Here is a 19000-nt window from a genome sequence, read left to right on the forward strand (position 1 = left end):
CTCGACGCTTTGACGTATCTCAAGCTTCGCGCCTATACCACCATGATCCGAAGATCATAAGCATTTAATCTACCCTTGGCTGCTCCACACCAAGGGGTAAAGACCCAGAATTACTAGCCCCCTCGACATCCTTTGTATGATCGAGGAAGGGTACTTGAACGACTCGATCCTGACTCAAAGTACCATTGCGCGTAAGTTATTTTATTGATAGGAAGAAACCACGAGTCGTAAATAAAGGTTTTAGTCGTAAGTTTATTGCGACGATTGATGTAACCGTTATAATCTTGCTAGAGTTAAACCATATCGATTTAGTTTAAATAAGAAATTTCATTTCAGGTTTCAAATAGCCAATAAGAAGAAAATAAGTCGCGTTTCTCCATGGTGTATCGTCGAACCTTGCATCGTAGAGGATCCCGAAACCGCTCAAGAAGAAATCATCGTCGGTAAGGCGCCGACGTCGCTAATTCGTGGCCCGATGATGATTATTATTCGCCAGGCATCATAAATAATAAAGGAGATTACGTAGGTCGGTAGCCTGACGGTGTAATTGAATCAAAATAATGTAGAGGTATCGTGTTGTACGCTCGGCCAATCATAACTCAGGTGAGGCTATCTCGTCTCTCTGTGCCGAGGACGAGAGGCACGGGGGATGCGCCGACGTTCCCTCTATATAAAGGGTGTCATCTCTAACCCCGGACACTCGTTCCACCACCAACAGGCCGCAAACGTCGTCGACGCCGCGTCGTCGTCCGCGCGATCATCTCACGTATTTAGTCCCTGTTTCGCTACCAGTCGGAACTCGCGAGAGGAATTTGAGATCCGGTCGGGCACCAGCCGCCCCCCAGCTGCACTCGTCCACGCACAAAACCCCAAAAACACTTAAGACATGGTGAGTGCTACAATCTTCTGCGTCGGCTACGCTGATGTTCCGACGCTGGTGCCGACGATAGTCTTGCAGTTAGATTTTTCGTCGCTTTTTCTTCGGAATTCCAAGTTACGACGCGTGTGGTACTTTCTTCTCGTAGATTTTCGCCCACGATTCCGCGGATTAACCAGCGTGCTTCTACCGTTCGGTAGTTCCGGTCGGATGTACGACTCGGTTCTATCAGAGTTTTAAGAAATTTATTGCGTTAATCGGTTTTGTGAACGAAGATGCAATGTTGGAATGAAATGAATAATCGAATAAGAAATAGTATGCAACTAGTAGAAGATGAAAGGAACTTTTGAACGTTTAGTCGGCAGTCTCTCTCGTATGTTGTCGAGAATTTTTCAACTAGAAATACATAACTGAAAGAAAATGGTGATGGTAGTGGGTGAACATTGCAGGAATCTGAACGGTTGTCTTCTATCGGACGAATGACGACTCGCCTCGTTTCAGCTTCTAATCAAATTTTCGTGACCTTTTGGGTCTCTTTGTACTGTATTACGTTGCCTTTGCTTGCTTTCGCGTGGATCAGGGTGTAGAAGGGAACAAAACTAAAATCAATATAGGTAAATATTTGCCAGATGATAGTAGGCGACGAGGAGACATTGAAAATGAACAGCACCGTAAGGTAACCAAATCGTATCCTCGTACCTCGCGTTGTTAACGTCACGCCACCGTACTGTTTTTAATTATCTTGTTTTCCTTTCTCCCAATTTCGGTGTTAATGAAAATAAAAATCGTTTCGTTACATTTATTCACTCCGATAACACGTACATCGAAGGAATTAATATGATTCAATTAAAACATCGCGCGTCCGTACACACCGATATTAATCGACGTTGTTTTCCATTTACACTTTAATTCAATCTTAATTGAACTAAATTTCGGGTAATTTATTAGATACAGACATTCTCGTTACTAACAATTCATAATAAATTTTTACTGAGTCATGATTCAGGGTAAAGTTTTAAAAAAGTGTTATGCTCTATTTGTAGATGTATAAAACGCAATTAAAAGAAGAAAATTGACTTGGCAAATAACGTTACTCGCACGACTCTTCTTCCACGCGTCGACAGTGCGCGGTGTTTTAATGGTAATTTATTCGACAAAGTTACGAGTAAGAAACAGAAAACGGGATGGGTGTGGAGCCGCTGAGGAGAATTTTTAACTATTTCCCCGGCTCCGTTTAACTTTGAACAGAACGCGGAAGAAAGAAAACGATCATCGTTTCGCGGGGACTAATTTGCGAACGAAATGCGATTAATACGATCCACGACGGAGGAAATACGTCGCGGAAATTGCGCGGAAATCTAACTCGTGCAATTAGCGAACAGCAGAGGAAATTCGCGTCGAGAAAGATTAAATTTGAAATTACCGCGGCGCCGTTAACAATACTAGTCTTTCGAAGTGTAACATTATTCTTTCGTTATTTGAATAGCTCTTACCGATGTTATTGTATCATCTCGTTGAAATTACGAACGAGGGAAACGAGATTAGAATTGCAATAATACGAGTAAGCATATGTTACGGTGAATGTGGAAGTTTCAGTGATTGTGTCCAATTTGGTTCGTCTCGTGTGATAATATTGTATAACTTGCTAAAATTTTATCAAAGTTAATAGTTATAGAAGACTTGTGCGCTTGAATCTGATCTCCCGATTCGTCTGACCATACCTCGCTATTTCTACTTACGGCGATGTCCAAGTCGATAAATCTAATTGTAAACTGTAATACGTATAGTACGAAAGAAAGGAATTTTTTCTGATTTATTTTGCTAAATTACGGTACAGTATGCTACACAGAACATGATTAGAAGAGGAAATGGGCAAGAATAAAGTGGGAGGGAAAAAACGATAGAGAGAACAATCCGGAAAAAATGCTCGTCGTGCGTCATAATTTGCGGAACTGAAAGGAAAATATAATAGATTTCGCACCTTATTCTCGCGCCCTTTTCTTTTGTCTGCGAGTAAAATAGTACAATATCATCCGATACAATGACCGAACAATGACCAATATTTTGTCTGTTAATATTCCAATATAATGTAATCGCCCCTTAAGAAGTCGTTCGCCGTGGCAAGGAACAATAACAAAAAGATTAATATCGTTTTTCGCCGATGACATCATAAATCTGTTTCTTAGCAGAAACGGGTGGCAAGTTCGTAGGCGAGGTAACCATTATAAAGGGTGACCGTGCACGGGGTTAATTAAAGTAACGTAACGCACTATATTAATCTTGCTCGGTATACCGTGGCGTTACTAAACATCCTGTTAAGACAACTAATAACACGCCAATATTATTTACCGCGGCGCGTACTGTGTCGTATCCAATAATCTCGAGGAACCTGTAACGAAACTTGTTGCAGGATCTTCGAGAGCCGCTGAGCTACATCGGTGTAACCTTGGAAGACGCTTTATTTTTTATTAGAGAAAAACAATGGACAGTTAAATAAAATTAGTTAGGTCGGTTCTGGTCCCGATCATTTGGATGTTGTTCCAAGGATACCGAATACTTGGGCTCCAGCGATTTTATGTATACGCAGCGTTAAAGTTGACATTTAAAAGGAACGGAAATTGTACGGTCGATTGATGATTCTTTGGATCTCGACGATTACTTTGTATCGTGCTTCTCGTTCAATGAAAAGCTCTGCACTCTCGAAACTTACATAACTGCATTGTTATCAATTTTCTACCACATTACGTAACCAGTCGTGACTAAAAGACACGTACTTATTATTTTCACATTCGAATTTTTCCTTTCATTGCGACTTAAAATTTTATCGATTATTCCATGTCGGAATACTTTTCTTATTGTTCCCTGTTGTACTGATATAATACCAAGGAAATATTTTAAAAAATCTCATTAATAATTTAAGAGATTTGTCAAACAAATTGTTGCAACTTGTTTTTTTAGGAATTTAAACTATTATATAAATCGTCGTCATCGAATGTTGGACCGAATAACGTTTAATTTTCTGTTTAAAGAACGTGTTATCATCACTCTACGTGCTGCCTTTTCTTTGCAACTGTATGCTGGTATCATCGTCGATATTAACGCCTCTGAGAGCCGACGGGAACCTAAAGATTTTCAAGGACGCGCCGAACGACTTTGAGTACGTCCTGAAGAGACACAGCACAAGCGGTCGTTCCGACGATCCCGACTCCAAGGAACGACGGAGCAACGCTGGGTCGTCCTTCATCAGATTCGGTCGCAGCGACGGCGACGTCAACACGGAAAGAGTTATGGACGGCGAAGGCGACACCAGCTCGAAGGTGAACAGGTACCCGCGCTGGAAATCGCCGGACATCGTCATCAGGTTCGGTCGGTCTGGCTACAAGGCCGCCAACAGGGAGTTTAAACGCGGAAGAAACGACTTGAACTTTATCAGGCAAGCATTGTAACAAAGGGGCTATTCCCAACGTTAGATTAGAAAATGTCTCGAGGGTAAAAATTATACAAAATAGTGTAACTCGTGTATATAAAACATATTATCGGTATTAAAATGGCAAATACCTGTAGAAAGGAATCTCACGATGATCGTTCCACGCGTTGATTTGTTCCGCAGATTCGGCCGGAACACGCAGGTCTATCCGCTCGAGATCGACATGACTGCGATGTGCACCGATTTGATGGCGAACGACGAGATGAAGGAGTTTCATCCGTACGAGGCGAGGTTACTACGTTTATGCAACATTTTGAACGACGTCGACGCCGAGCACAGAAACGCCTTGAGCTACCTGGAGGGCCGCGTCGAGCCGAAGCACGAGTAAAATCGTCAGGATTCGCGTCGACGGGGTTCGAAGAATCTGAAATTACCGTGGACAACGTTATTATCGGCCGATCTGTATCGAGTTACCAAGAACCAAGATGTTCTTCATTTTCGTTTGATTCGATCAACCTTTCCTTTTTCATCGCTCGTCCCGGATAGAATGGACCAACTGCCTTCTTTTTGTCGTCGTACCGTAATAAATGCATCGACCGCGACTCGATTGCTCCAACCGCGACTTTCTCGAGGCGACGAGACCGTTGCCGAAGACGGTCGAGCTACGTAGATGCTTGTAACTTTATTTTATCATTTAGCAATTTCTCGGAGTAATTGATTCGATGTTGGAATTTTTCTTTTTCTTTTTTCAGCCATTACACTACGACAACGCGGCATTTCCAAGGCACCGAAGATTTTTCAGTTTTTTATTACGAAGAAATGCTGACTAATAATGACGCGAACACCCAAATTGAAAATTAAAAGAAATTCGAATAGGACATAGGTATGTTTATATGAACTTTTTTTTATTATTTTATTACGCAGTGTCCTAAATAAACGAACTACGCTCGATGCTCATTTTCTTTTTCTTCGGGAGTAGTAAAGTCTTTAGATAAAGATAAAACAAAGTGGTAGTAAACTGTACCACTCCCGCAAATGAAGGTGTTACTATCCGCGTTAAGAGCTTGTCGAGCAGTCCAACGATTTGTCGCCCTAAAATAAATACAACCAGATTAGTCGTAAATTATTCCAGCGACTGGTATCGGGGATTTCGTTAATCGAATCGATCGGGTCAACGAGTAACGTTGCTCCACGACATTTCTTCCGGGTACCTTAATGTGCATCCACCTGCTCCACCGCGTATTCAGTGTACATATAAAGGTTTAATCATTGGCTTGGACGCTGGCGACGCTCGCGTCTATCGAACCCGCGAGGACGATGCGTCGTCATTGTCGACTACGAGCCTGTCGTCGTTCCATTTTAAAATTGCTGGACGCAAAGAGAAACGGGACTGTGTGGTCCACGATCACTCGAGTTTCCATCTTCGATCGACGAACAATATCGACGGGAACAGTTTCCAAGCTAAATCGTTTTTCAAACGACTTTTTCACGTTGTAAAAATAGTGTGTTTAACAATTATCTTGAAAGTTATTTGCTGCATCCAAATGCAAATAGATATGCGTAAGATCGCCGTAGAAGTAGCGTTATTATCGATACGTATCAATAATTCATTTAACAGGTTGACTGCCATGGTGGTCGCTGTTGACCGGCCCTTTAAACTTGCAACGCGTTAAAAAATCATTTACACCGAAAGAACCTTGATACTTGTAGAATTGTAAATAACGTTACTGTCATTAGGGATGTTGTAAAATACCATGTGCACGATTCAATTATCGGATACTTTTATTTTTCACGAAAAACTGCCGTGGCGGTCGACGCGTTAACGGAAGAACAGTTTTAATTTTCGCAAACGATCCGTCGAAACGAATTCGGTCTCCTTTCCCTTTGCAACCTTCAATTACGATAAGAGTTAGTATTGCGCATTGTCTGTAACCTAAACGTCGTTCTTAAAATGAATGTAAATTTAATACACGCGTATAAATTAAAGGAAAAAAAGTGGCTGGAAACGTGGTTGTTGTTTCTGCGCGTTTCACCCTTGTCCATAAAATAAACCTCTCTCCCCCCCGCCTTCCCCCTGCCCCTTGGACGATAAAATAAGCTAGAACTTGGGTTTTTCGGACCACGGTGATGTCAGCAATTCCAATTGTTCTATCGTGGCAGGTTTTTTATTTCGTACAGCTCTAGAATAAGCGCGAGATTGAACATTTTGTTTTAACTTGACATTAATCCGTTTAAGAACGGATCATTGCTATTATTAGCGAGGTATGAAAAATGCATAATATACAGGTATATAAATACAAGGGTAAAGTCGAGACTAACGAACGATACTTAAAATTAGGACAGATCGAAGAATAGTAGAGCATTCTTAATGTGTTTACCTCATTAAAATGTTGTGCTACTCTATTAATAAAGCTAAGTGCTTTAAGACCTTGGCTTGGAATATTACGACAATATTTGGTGAAAGATAAGTTAGATGAAAATTAGACGGCGCGCGCCCGGGTCTCGAATACGGTCAACCAGTGACAATGGAACGTAATTTAGATCAGCGTTTCTCAAACAGTTATACATATTCTTAAAACAAATATCTCCCATAGTAAGAAATGTAAGAAATTTTTAAATATCGTTAACAAGAATTAATTTATTATTAAATAAATCCTAAGAGGATGGCGTGATTCGTTTAGTTTATTTTTCTATTTATTTTGGTATTGTGTATATTATGAAAGAAACAAAATGTTTATGCGAGCCTGTTCAGACGTTCTGTATATACCTTTTCTCTTTTGCCTACAATTTCCACGGATCCTACTTTTCTCATACAAAGGTGTCCACTTTAGTCCGACCCTACACGAGTAATATGTATACATTGTCTGACCCCACGCGAGCCATGACTACTCCCGTCAGTTGAAACACGTAAACCCTTCTCGCGTTTGTAGCAAATTGGCGCGCCTCGAGACTTCTGAATAAATTCCAATTTCGATATATTACAGTGGACGAAATTTCTGTAAGAACGCCATTACTTTCTGTCAAAAGTAGCCAGAATTTTTAAAACACCTCTTGTCCAATTTTATCACCCATCTTTGAACAACCTATACAAATCAAAAGAAACGTATGAGAGAAATATAATTGTTAAACCAATAAATATAGAATCAGAAAGGAAAGAATTTGTACGACGTTTATTTACAATAACAGTATGTTACTAATTGATTATGTATAGTGTATAATCTCTTTCCTATACACCTTCCCAAGTTTATAGAAAGGAGATTATACTAGAACTAGTCAGACTACTTGCTAGCCAGTTTATTCCCGTACGATGAAAGTATGTATACAATTTCTCATACTTTGAAAAATGTTGCTCGAAATAGTACCAAGATTAACAGAAAATCTGTACATATTTAACGCGTACGCTTCTCGAATAGCAATTCCCAGCTCCATTTTTCCATAGAAAATTGAAAGAAACGACGTTGTCCCTTATCTCGTTACCGTTTAACCACGGCGTCCCTATCTGTCCAGAAACTCAATCCTCAATCACGTAATACAAAATTACCTGCCCGGCCGAAATAAATGTGTAACCCGTGAAGAAATCGCGGGAACACCTTTACGTGGACAGCAGCGCGTCGTCCGCGTTAAAGGTTGGCCAAGCAAACGAAGAATAATGAGGCCGGGTCGACACTGGCCGACCGCGATTCATTCCACCCTCCTACACCCAATCCGTTAATCCAAAGAATTATGGTTGATTCTTACTAGCGCTCAAGGGACACGATTGTTGAACGAAAAAAACTGTAACTTTGTTTCAGACACGAGCGATGACACGAGGAGTAAATGCCCCCGGTTGCTTAACGTACACGAGGAAAGAACTCGACCTATTCACCTTCGACTTACTATATTATATATTTTTTTAATTATTGTACAAAGTAAATTATACAAAGTACATTACCTAGGACTAGAAGCTAAAATAGTCGAACATTTGTCGTAGCGTGAGTATCTCATAACATCTGTAAACTATACCAAATTAATAAACTTTCAAGTATCAAAATTTTGTCTTTAGTACGATCTCCATCTGTTGAATAAGAAGCACCGATATCGACAACCCCAACTACAACTCTTTCTTCGGAATCGGATAGTGAACAACCAAAGATAATTACTGTAATTTGTTGCATCCATAATACACCACTAAAATTTAAACTTTTATTTACTGTAAAATATTATTTCTTTTTTTTTCAGAACTTATCATTTTAACGACTATATTACGTCTAAGGAGATGTACATATTTTTGTCGGAACAAGTACTATTTTAACTTTTGTTGTCATTGCTTTCCGGACAACTGTGAAAATGAAGCTTTATGCGAGAGATCGGACGGTTCTCATGCACGTGGATAAGCAATGTGATGCCCAGAATGGCAGCCAGGCAGACGCGACGATCGGTCACGAGCGGCTCGTTCGTTTCGATTCGACCCACGTGTTTGTGCTTAATCCTATGCCCCAGCTGACCGACGTCCTAAGGTTTCACCAAACTATGTAGAGCTGGTGAACGCACCGTTTTTCCCTTTATTCTCGTCCCAACGTTGCACCAAGTTTCACCGCCGGCCACGAACGCTTCATCCAGGGTATCCAGGTCCCCCGATCGTCCCGTCGCGTATCAGTGCTGGGACGGTGCCATGGGTTCCCGTTAAACGACACCTGTAACGAGGTATGGCCATCGGAAGTTAGGTCTCGAGGGTCGCCACACGTTTACCATTAGCGATTACCTTTTCAAATCGATTAACGTTATTGGTACATTGGCGTGGTAATATTTTATTTACAGTGTTATCCGCTTAAATGTACAACGTTCGGAACCGGACGCGGACATTTAGGCGGAAAGGTTTATTCCAGGAATTGATCAGCTATAGTTAATACTGTCGTGCACATATATTCTATAATTAAACCGTTTATTAATGCAAATGAATTTAAAAAAATTGTGGGTATAACACGAGGAACATTTAAGCGGACCGGACGGCACTGTAATTATATTTCGTCAAATATTCCTGTACTTGCCGAGCACGTTCGACATGTTAAACAGCGATAAATAATAAGATAGCGTCTCACTTACAATTTCTGCTACAATTATTTTTTATTATACCAGAAGTTGGTTGTTCGGTGAAGTAGAGGGGGAAAAATTTTATTGTATCATCCGCCCTATTCGTTGGAGTTACTTCCACCTGGTTCTTCTCTTGTTTCCCAAACTTTTTTTGTACCGCCATTTCGGGAACGTGGCAATTGTTCGGAAGGAACCCAACGAACGACAGGGCGTACTGTATCATTATCTCTTAATGGGCGCTACGTAAAACTTTGTTCTATTAGAACGAACGTGTTTTAGTCTGTTAGAAATAAGTTTGAAAAAAATGCGGTATCTTTTTAACCCGTCGAGGTGGTCGAACGCGTTAAGTGGAAAACTCTTTCAACGAATTAAGATCGCGTAAGTCGGGGACCTGCCGTACAACAATTGGCAATCACACGCCATTTCGCGTCATTATACACGGTGGAGTTTAAACGCGAAGAAAAGGACGCGGTTGACGGTTCGCGGTTGTACCGACCTGATAATAGCGGAAGATTAACGCCGTCCCACGCGTATACTGCTTAGGATTTAGTATCTGTTCGACGTACGTAGGTGTACCTAGGATCGATGAACCAAGTCCGCGGTAATTACTGGGCCCGTCGATAAACACAGCCGAAGGGGAAATGAATCCGTCCGAGTCGCAGCAAAATCTTCTGGCGAACGAAGCCAGAGCGCCGTCGGAGCAATCCTTAAACCCACCCCAGGACTATGCTCTTGGCCCAGTTGAGAAGCACTTCCTGCTAAGCGCGGAACGAGGTGATTGTGCCACTGTCAAAAGGTAATCCTTCGAGCTGCCGCGAAGATAAATCGTCAGTAAGATCGCGAAAAAGAGAAGACGTTGGGGGGCGAGGATCTGATCCCGAGCCACGAACAATCAATCCCTCGACGATCGAGTTGTCCACAGATTTCGCCAACATATCGACTACATTTTTACAATTAATCACAATAATCACAGTCGTCGATAGAATAATCAAGTAATCTTGTACATCGTTTGTAATTTGTAATCATTTATACATATATCTTTCGATCGTTGAGTTTGATACAGAATATCGTAACAGATTAATGAATGTGATCATTTTTATGTAGCGTAATAACTCTTAATTGTCTTCAAAAAAATAATGAATTTCAAGTATGTACTTGGACTCGACTAATGTATATTGAACTCGAGTGTTACTAAACGTTATCGTATGGCAGGTTATTGGAGGAAAATAAGGATCATCCGGAGATCTTGAACATCAACTGCGTGGATCCGCTAGATCGATCAGCCCTGATCGCCGCCATCGAGAACGAAAACGTCGAGCTCATAAATCTGCTCCTCGAGCTCGGGATCCAAGTGAAGGTAATCAGCAAAAGTTTACATGCAATAACAAAAAACACATCTGTAACTTTCTTTGCTTGTAACAAAGTCATATATAAATCATCCCAGTTACAAGATATACCCTGTATTGGAAGCGGGAGCGCGCGACGTGGATTCTCGATAAAGTATCCACCGCCAAGGCTGCGTGTTTAAAAGCATAGCACATTCCGGACATAATTCCTCGTTCTTTCTTCAGGATGCACTCTTACATGCCATAAAGGAAGAGTACGTGGAAGCTGTGGAGATCCTTCTAGAATGGGAAGAAAGGACACACACGCCTGGGCAACCTTACGTGAGTTTAACAAGTTCACCGTAGCGATGGATCATCTTTTCAATCGGTCGAGCAACGGTCAACAAGATGAAAATTCAAAAATTACGATCAGAGAGCGGGACATGTGTGACAAATGTTTATGTCCCTCTTATTTAAAAAGAAATAAAATAATCACCGTCATGAAAATAAAAAAAAAGTTCCTCGATGGTTTACAATTCCTTTCAGAGTTGGGAAGCTGTCGACAGATCGTCGTCCAACTTCACGCCCGACATAACACCGCTGATCCTGGCCGCACACAAGAACAACTACGAAATCTTGAAAATACTTCTCGACCGTGGCGCGACGCTCCCCACTCCTCATGACGCCAGGTATAGCCAAATTCCGATTTTGAAACTAGAAACGTTTGTTATAGTTGTCTAAAACTGCGTTAACCCGAAAACCTTAAATCGAAGACGACCAATTATTTAGCTTATTCAAAGTTATTTGGCTTCATGTCAATACTCGTTCGTCGCTTACAACGGGGTTATTCGATTAAGAGTGCTAATTATGTTATTGCAAAACTGGCACGTGCTATCAAAACGTGCAAGCGTACAACGCGGCCACATTTATAGTGTACTAAAAATGCAATATTTAAAATCTTTTCAATTTCCCATTGTTCACTGTTATAATAATAATTTTTTAATTTTCATAGATAATAGTTATCATTTCGGATATTTTATATTTTATTATATTATATTATATTATTTATGGGTGTGTGGTAGATGTGGCTGCGACGAGTGTGTGACATCCAGCGAGCAGGACTCTCTGAGACACTCGCAGGCTCGAATAAACGCTTATCGTGCTCTCACGTCGCCATCTTTGATCGCTCTATCCTCGAGGGACCCCCTTTTAACGGCTTTCGAATTGTCCTGGGAGTTACGACGATTGAGTAAAATGGAGCAGGAGTTTCGTTTCGAGTACAATGTAATCTACTTTTACTAATGACCTATCGACACGTTGTTCTTGTACATTAACAACAATTCGACGAGAATAGTACTTAATTTTCGAAGCTAATAAATAATTGTTGAACGTTGAACGTTGTTTGGTTGCAGGAGATGCGGGAGCAGACGCAAAACTTTGCCACATCTTTGCTGGATCACGCACGCACGTCCCTGGAACTGGAAATAATGCTGAATTATAATCCACACGGCGAAAACTGGGAACCCGGAGAACGACAAACGCTGGATCGGCTCAAGCTTGCAATCAAGTACAAACAGAAACAGGTATAGAGGCGAGAAAAGAAAAATAACTCATTATCTGAAATCATGCAACGCGGTGCTAATAAATATTTACAATGAATTTCGAATTCCAATAAATGCAACGCTCTCGCGGGAAATAAATTTTTAAATACTATTTTATCCAACGCTTTATTTACGGGCATTGATTGCACATATTTTTTTATTCCATTTGAGAGAAATATGAACGAACTCAAGAATAAATACTTGAATTTGAAGTTCGTAGCCCACCCTAACGTGCAACAATTACTGGCTGCAATCTGGTACGACGGTTTGCCGGGCTTCAGAAGGAAAAGCATGATCGGGCAGTTCATAGAAGTCGGAAAACTAGGCGCCATGTTTCCGGTTTACAGCTCGATTTACATGCTGTCCCCTACGTCGCCGATGGGTCTGTTCATGAAGAAACCGTTCGTCAAGTTCATCTGCCACTCTTCGTCGTACGCGTTCTTTCTGAGTGAGGAACGATTGATTTTTCTTAACAAATTAAACGCCGTATCGCAACGCCATAGGCCAACGGACAGCCATTTATTTCCTCCGCTTTTAGTGGTTGGCGTTTAATTTTTAAAAAGGAATTGTTCCTTCACGCAAAGTTTTTCCATCGATTCCTCGCGTGGCTGGCTGTTTTTATGCGCGAAGCGAGGCAAAGAATTAGTCGCTAGTAATTTCGTTATGAGGGGCAATGAGATTCGAACAGATTGAAATTTGCCTTAGTGCTGCTCGGGATGGCGTCTCAACGTATCGAGTACCTGGTAATCGAGTTATTCGGGAACGCCTGGTTGCATGAGATACTAGCTGAGTGGAAGAGACGAGAACGCGGCTGTATTCCTGGTTTCGTCGAATCTGGCGTCATCATCTACGTAATCAGTAAACAGATTCGAATTAAATCTTTCTTTATAAAAAAAAAAAAAGAAAAAAAAATAATTGCATTTTTTCTTTGATTTTTTTCTCTCTGGCTCAAAATATTAAAAACAGAATGAATATTATTCTATAATTCATTTATTTTAAGTTAACGCGTATGTTATTTTCAATTTGTATTTTCACAGAAATTTTTTGTCACGGCCAAAGGGCACGATAAATGAATTTTGTTCGCCAAGTGTAATCAAGATCCACCCTAATGTAACACGTTTCAATTTTCCAGGTTTGGTCACGGGCGAAATGAGATCGTTATGGTCGGACGGATTGTTGGAGTACGTATCGGATCTTTGGAACGTGGTGGACTTCATTCAAAACGTGTTTTACGTAATCTGGGTAGTGTTAAGGCTCACTGCTTGGATTATAGTTCAAGTACGCTTATCTAATTCCTAATTTTATAAATACAATATTTGCTGCGGTGAATCAAGATCGCTTCATCCGTTACAGAGTAACGTAGATCCTATTTTGCCTCGTAATGAAAAATAAGAAAATGTGAAAAGCTTTTGTTATACATATAAAAACGTGATTTAACAGAAACGAAACGACACAAATTCATAGTTATCAGTCGACTAATGGAAACTGTACTCTCAACAGAGGGAATATTGGAGTGGTGTAGATCCTTGGTACCCCAGAGATCAATGGCATGCTTTCGATCCTATGCTTCTTTCCGAGGGAGCTTTCGCCGCCGGTATGATTTTTAGGTAATACTATTCGTTAATATTACACACATTCTTCTTCATCCTCCAATTTAGTCAAGTTAACTTAGGAACGAAACGCTTTTATTTCACGCTCTCTACGTAATTTTGTCACATCTTTGAAAAAGGAGTAGATAGAAGCGACGGTCCGTGATTTTCAAGATCAATGATGTGTTTTCAGTTTTTTGAAGCTCGTCCACATATTCAGCGTGAACCCCCACCTTGGACCACTCCAAATTTCCCTTGGGAGAATGATAATAGACATTATCAAGTTCTTCTTCATCTACACGCTAGTGTTGTTCGCCTTCGGTTGCGGTGAGTATCCAGCTACGTTCATTTATTCATCGTCCATGTTCCCTCAAGTATGCCGCACCGTTTGAACCCAGGAGACGCTACCTTTCGTCACATCCGTGGGTGTAGCTAGCTTGGGTCCCATTGAAATCACCAACGCATACTAAAATTGTTATCAATGAGACCCAGTTATCTTATAAAAAAATTAGATAAAAATTAAGTGTATTTCCGTAAAACTCAGGAATGAACCAATTAATGTGGTATTATGCGGATCTGGAGAAGATGAAATGCTACAGCATAAAAGGCTTTCCGGATCTGCCGGACTTTGATAATCAGGAAAAGGCTTGCTCCATTTGGAGACGTTTCGCAAAGTACGTATAAAACTTGTCGTTAAAAATAATTTACATTATAACGTGACGTGTTCCAGAAATGGTAAAAAATTCTGTAAACGCTTTCAGCTTGTTCGAAACGTCGCAATCGCTCTTTTGGGCCAGTTTTGGTATGGTAGACCTAATGTCCTTCGATCTGACAGGGATAAAGAGCTTTACGAGATTTTGGGCACTGCTCATGTTCGGTTCCTACTCCGTGATAAACGTAATCGTCCTGCTGAATATGTTGATCGCTATGATGTCCAATTCCTATCAGATCATCTCGGTACGAGAACCATTTACACGACACTTGAAGTAGACAAAGTATTCTTTCCGATTACAGAGATATACCTTAGCACAATTTCTCGTGTAGTGTCTGCAGTTGCAACTACATTTTTATCTGCATTTTATCGATGTGACTTTCAGGAAAGAGCCGACACGGAATGGAAATTTGCCAGGAGCCACCTGTGGATGAGCTATTTCGAGGACGGTGATACGGTGCCTCCTCCATTCAATATGGTTCCGACTGGCAAAACGTTCAACAAAATTCTAACGTGCGGAAAAACCGGCCGTCAAACGAGATCTTTGATAGTACGTACCCCATTTTATCGATCCAAATAGACAAATTGAAAGGTGCATATAGTTTAGTTATTTATAAAATTAGTTTTTACATTGATACGATATATTTTAAAACTGACCTGTAGAAAAAGTCGAGGGAAAAAGCACTGGCAAGGCACGACACAGTGATGCGATTGCTGATACGACGCTACGTGACCGCTGAACAAAGAAAACGCGACGACTTTGGCATCACCGAGGACGACGTAATTGAAATCAGACAGGACATTTCTTCCCTGCGTTACGAGCTGATTGATATCCTACGGCAGAACGGAATGAGAACACCGCAGTTTGACAAACAGGAAGCAGCTTGTGAGTTTTCCGTTATCTTCGAGTTTTTATAGTCTTTTTATTATTAATTCTATTCCTCATGCGCCCTTAAAATTACAGACTTTTTTCTTACCACTCTCTCCGTAGACAAAACGATCAACATTTACGAAAATCTTAATATTACAGACCTCTATCAACTTAGCTTCGTGTCTAATCGTCTGGTCATTTAATAAAACAATTTTAATCCTGTAAGCTCCTTTCTCCTGCACGACCCACTCAACCTACTGTATTAATTTAATATTATACCCCGTAGACATTTCATAGCGTAGTAATTTCTTTCTCGATAGTCCCACTTAGGCTTACCTCGCTGTATACCACGACTGTTCCATGAATAGTTTATCTCAGAGAAAGGTGCACGATGTAGTTTTACCTTGATGTGTGTATGGTTACAAGGATATCTTTAACCGTCGTGTGGCACACAAGTAACGCAAAAGAACGATAAAATACTACCCAGACAAATGCATATAGAAGCAACAACAATAAAAACGTAATGATACAAAAATAAAAGCCTTTTAAATAGTTTTATTTACTATAGATTCTTTAAAAAAAAATCATGATTAATGTCTCCTTATGACAATTCGGAATTCCGCTATTCTTAAATAAATTTTCAAACATTTTCTTCGTTTTTTGTTCGTCAGTATCTGGCAAGAAAGGTCGAGTGATGGAACGTCGTCTTCAGAAGGACTTCCAGATCGGTATAGTGGAGGGCATCGTGAACGCCGTGATCCAGAGCGAGAAGGAACCAAAGGACGTGTTCAGTCAAATCGCAAAAGCGATCGGCCGGAAGAGCAGCGGAAGCAAGAAGAAGGACTGGAACGCTGTCGTCCGGAAGAACACCATCGTGAGAGATCCGATTGGTAGTACGAGCGAGGCGACGATGAAACGACGCAGCATTCGTAGACTACCGCATCAAGCGAACTCTGACCTGGCCTCGTTGGACCCTAATCGTCTGGTCGACTACAATCCAAATCTGACCGAGGTCTCGCCAACCACCAGAATCGCTTACGCAAAGTTCATGATGAGTCGAATTAAACCAGGCCCGGAAGAAGGCGAAGAAGGTGATTGCTAGATGTTAAAACATCACCAACTCGTTGACAATTATTTCGTAAAAAGATAATACACATAAATATTGTAATATTTCCTCACGAACGACAAGGTTACGAATTTTTGTTGTTTTTCCAGAACCGAACGAGGAAGGGACAGAACGGACTCAGAGGGTTAGCATTCAAGAACCAGATCGTCCTGTTTCAGTGTTGAAGAAAAGCTTGCTGAAGTCGATTAGCTCCGGCAGCTTGGACAAAGGCGACAAGTCGGTGTCCGTCGAAGTGAGGGCACCCTCTCCGATCCCAGAGGACCCGAGAGAGGACGAAGCCGCGAAATCGCCCAAAGGAAAAGCTGCTGCCGCGAAACAAACGAGCCAGACATCGAAGAAGGAAGAAGATGCTAAGAAACCAACCGAAGAGAAGAAAGGCGACAACGACGAGGCGAAGAAGAAGGAAGAAGAGGAAAAGAAGAAGAAAGAGGCGGAAGAGAAGAAGAAAAAGGAAGAGGAAAAGAAAAAGAAAGATGAGGAGGAGAAGAAGAAGAAGGAAGAGGAGAAAAAGAAACAGGAGGGTGGGGATAAGAAGGGTGGGGACGAGAAGAAAGAGTCTGGCAGTCAAGCACCAAAATCTGCGCCACCAGAAGACAACGTGCCGGTTGCCACTACGAAGCTACGTGGAAAATCAAAGGCCACTGGCCAAATAATGGGCGGATGGATCTGAATTTTTTCCTCGATTGCCGATAAAATAATGCACGGTTAACTTTGCTTAACCGTTGCCCTGTAAGCGTAACTTTCATTATTGGCTACCAAATCTTATGGAAGTTGATCACGTTACTTTGTACTCTTCATTTTATCGGTCGAACGAACGCTGGATGATTTGATTTTACGATTTCGAGATTGATAATGATTTACAAAGCATATCGCGTAATTCACTTATGTTTGTTACTTTCGTATCTCTTTTTACGATAATACGCGACTTGTTCCAACTGATGATAACCAATGATCGAGATCGAATTATCCGATCGCCTTGAAAAGATTCGACACAACTTTTCGAGATCTTTAATGCAGTGTCTCTCAAACATCGCCTTCTCTACAATCTCGTTAACGCGTTGATTGCCATGCCAGTTTTCCCTATTTAATTTACTTAATTAACACTTGATAAAGTTTTAATCAATATTTTTTTCTTCGATGAGCTCGCAGACTCTAGTTTGAGGAACGTTGCTTTAAAGGATTAATAAATAATAGGATGTATCGATTTCATATTTATTCTTTTTCTTTTTACTTTACAATGTTTGTTTTTTTCAGAGTTTTCAGTCGTCAATGGATATTAATGGAAGTATGTACAAGCCGAAATCTGATAGAAAAAGAAAAAATCGCATGCGAACGTGTTTGGTTTCGTCGTCCATTTGTCGACACAAGGTGATACTTTTGAGCACTCTTAGAGATAAATTACCATTCGCCCATCAATCCATCGATTGATTCATCTTTTTATTCGTATACACTTAACGCGCTGCCAACGTTTCACGACTCTTTCCGATTCTCAAACACCCATTATTCAATAGGGATTTAGGAGTCGGTTTTTTTAAAAACATCTTGTACGTATATAAATTCTTATTCTACGTAGAAGTTTACAACTAGTTCGATATGTATGTTAGTGGTAAAAAAAAGGAAATAAAAATGAAATAAATTACTATAACTTAATCAATCTGCGGGCATTCAGTGATCTTCCCGCGTGCAGCTTCCACATAATACTGATAGGAACGTCCTGCAATGAAAAAAAGACAAAATTAAGAAGTACTTTAAAACAGGCCCATTACGTTTTAATAGTTATCTTAATTCATAAATTATATGTACAAAAACGGATACAGTACTTTCTATTCGTGTTTTTCTTCTTTTTGCTGACCATTTTATCTTCCTAAAGGGTAACAGAAACATTTTTAGTAAATCAAGTTAGAATACATTTCTTGATAAAGTTTGAATTCTTACGTCTACTAATTCTCCGATGAGGAAGTCCTTCAGCATGCGTTTCGCATCCGAAGAATGTCCAAAATCATCGAATCCGATTGTCGCATCTCGGCCCGCGTATTCATCGATCAGTTCTGGACCGCCAGGATGCTGAAACCGATGATAAATATTCGTTAAAAGAAAGACTATACCGTTTGCTTACGTCCACTACTCTATTTCCTTGCGCGAACCTTAACTTTTGTTTACGTCATCTTAAATACAGAACAAACTAACTTTTGTTAGTCAAAGTATTCGATATTTTCCATTTTTCGCGTACCTTGTCCTTATAATTGGTGACATCGTATATTAGATCGTGGATGATGATCCAAGTACTGGCCCCGTCTATACCATCATGTTGAGCTACTTCCTTCAAGGTATAAAAAGTCATTTTCTCGAAGAATAATGTTTAATAATCGCGAATGATGAATTGTATGGCGCACAGAATTTAA

General features: G+C 40.6%; 3 protein-coding genes across 4 annotated transcripts; 2 read left to right on the forward strand and 1 right to left on the reverse strand.

Annotated features, from left to right (window-relative positions):
• The first annotated feature begins 690 nt into the window (after nt 1-690).
• Nucleotides 691-6648, forward strand: LOC143340590 (FMRFamide-related peptides). 2 transcript variants are annotated; one of them, XR_013079466.1, is made up of 4 exons: nt 691-889; nt 3907-4310; nt 4488-4980; nt 5057-6648. XR_013079466.1 is itself a non-coding variant. In XM_076762754.1 (3 exons), exons 1-3 carry the CDS (start codon nt 887-889, stop codon nt 4690-4692), a joined length of 612 nt encoding a protein of 203 aa, XP_076618869.1. In that variant the 5' UTR covers nt 691-886; the 3' UTR covers nt 4693-6648. The 2 variants fall into 2 exon arrangements, 1 of the variants encoding a protein (XP_076618869.1); XM_076762754.1 differs by having other exon boundaries at nt 4488-6648.
• A 2210-nt stretch (nt 6649-8858) lies between these two features.
• Trp (transient receptor potential) lies at nt 8859-17803 on the forward strand. Its single transcript, XM_076762739.1, has 18 exons — nt 8859-8987; nt 9945-10170; nt 10587-10731; nt 10946-11041; nt 11246-11388; nt 11782-11983; nt 12112-12282; nt 12514-12748; nt 13006-13158; nt 13433-13578; nt 13801-13907; nt 14083-14216; nt 14434-14563; nt 14651-14846; nt 14987-15151; nt 15265-15487; nt 16144-16563; nt 16688-17803. The coding sequence occupies exons 2-18, from the start codon at nt 10016-10018 to the stop codon at nt 17266-17268; spliced, it is 3402 nt and encodes a 1133-aa protein (XP_076618854.1). The 5' UTR covers nt 8859-8987; nt 9945-10015; the 3' UTR covers nt 17269-17803.
• On the reverse strand, nt 17797-18969 carry LOC143340591 (cytochrome b5). Its single transcript, XM_076762756.1, has 4 exons — nt 18829-18969; nt 18534-18662; nt 18419-18462; nt 17797-18312 (listed from the first exon to the last, which is right to left on the reverse strand). Exons 1-4 carry the CDS (start codon nt 18937-18939, stop codon nt 18264-18266), a joined length of 333 nt encoding a protein of 110 aa, XP_076618871.1. The 5' UTR covers nt 18940-18969; the 3' UTR covers nt 17797-18263.
• Between the last annotated feature and the right edge of the window lie 31 nt (nt 18970-19000).

This window comes from Colletes latitarsis, chromosome 3 (genome assembly GCF_051014445.1).
Source record: "Colletes latitarsis isolate SP2378_abdomen chromosome 3, iyColLati1, whole genome shotgun sequence".
Lineage (NCBI taxonomy): Eukaryota > Metazoa > Arthropoda > Insecta > Hymenoptera > Colletidae > Colletes > Colletes latitarsis.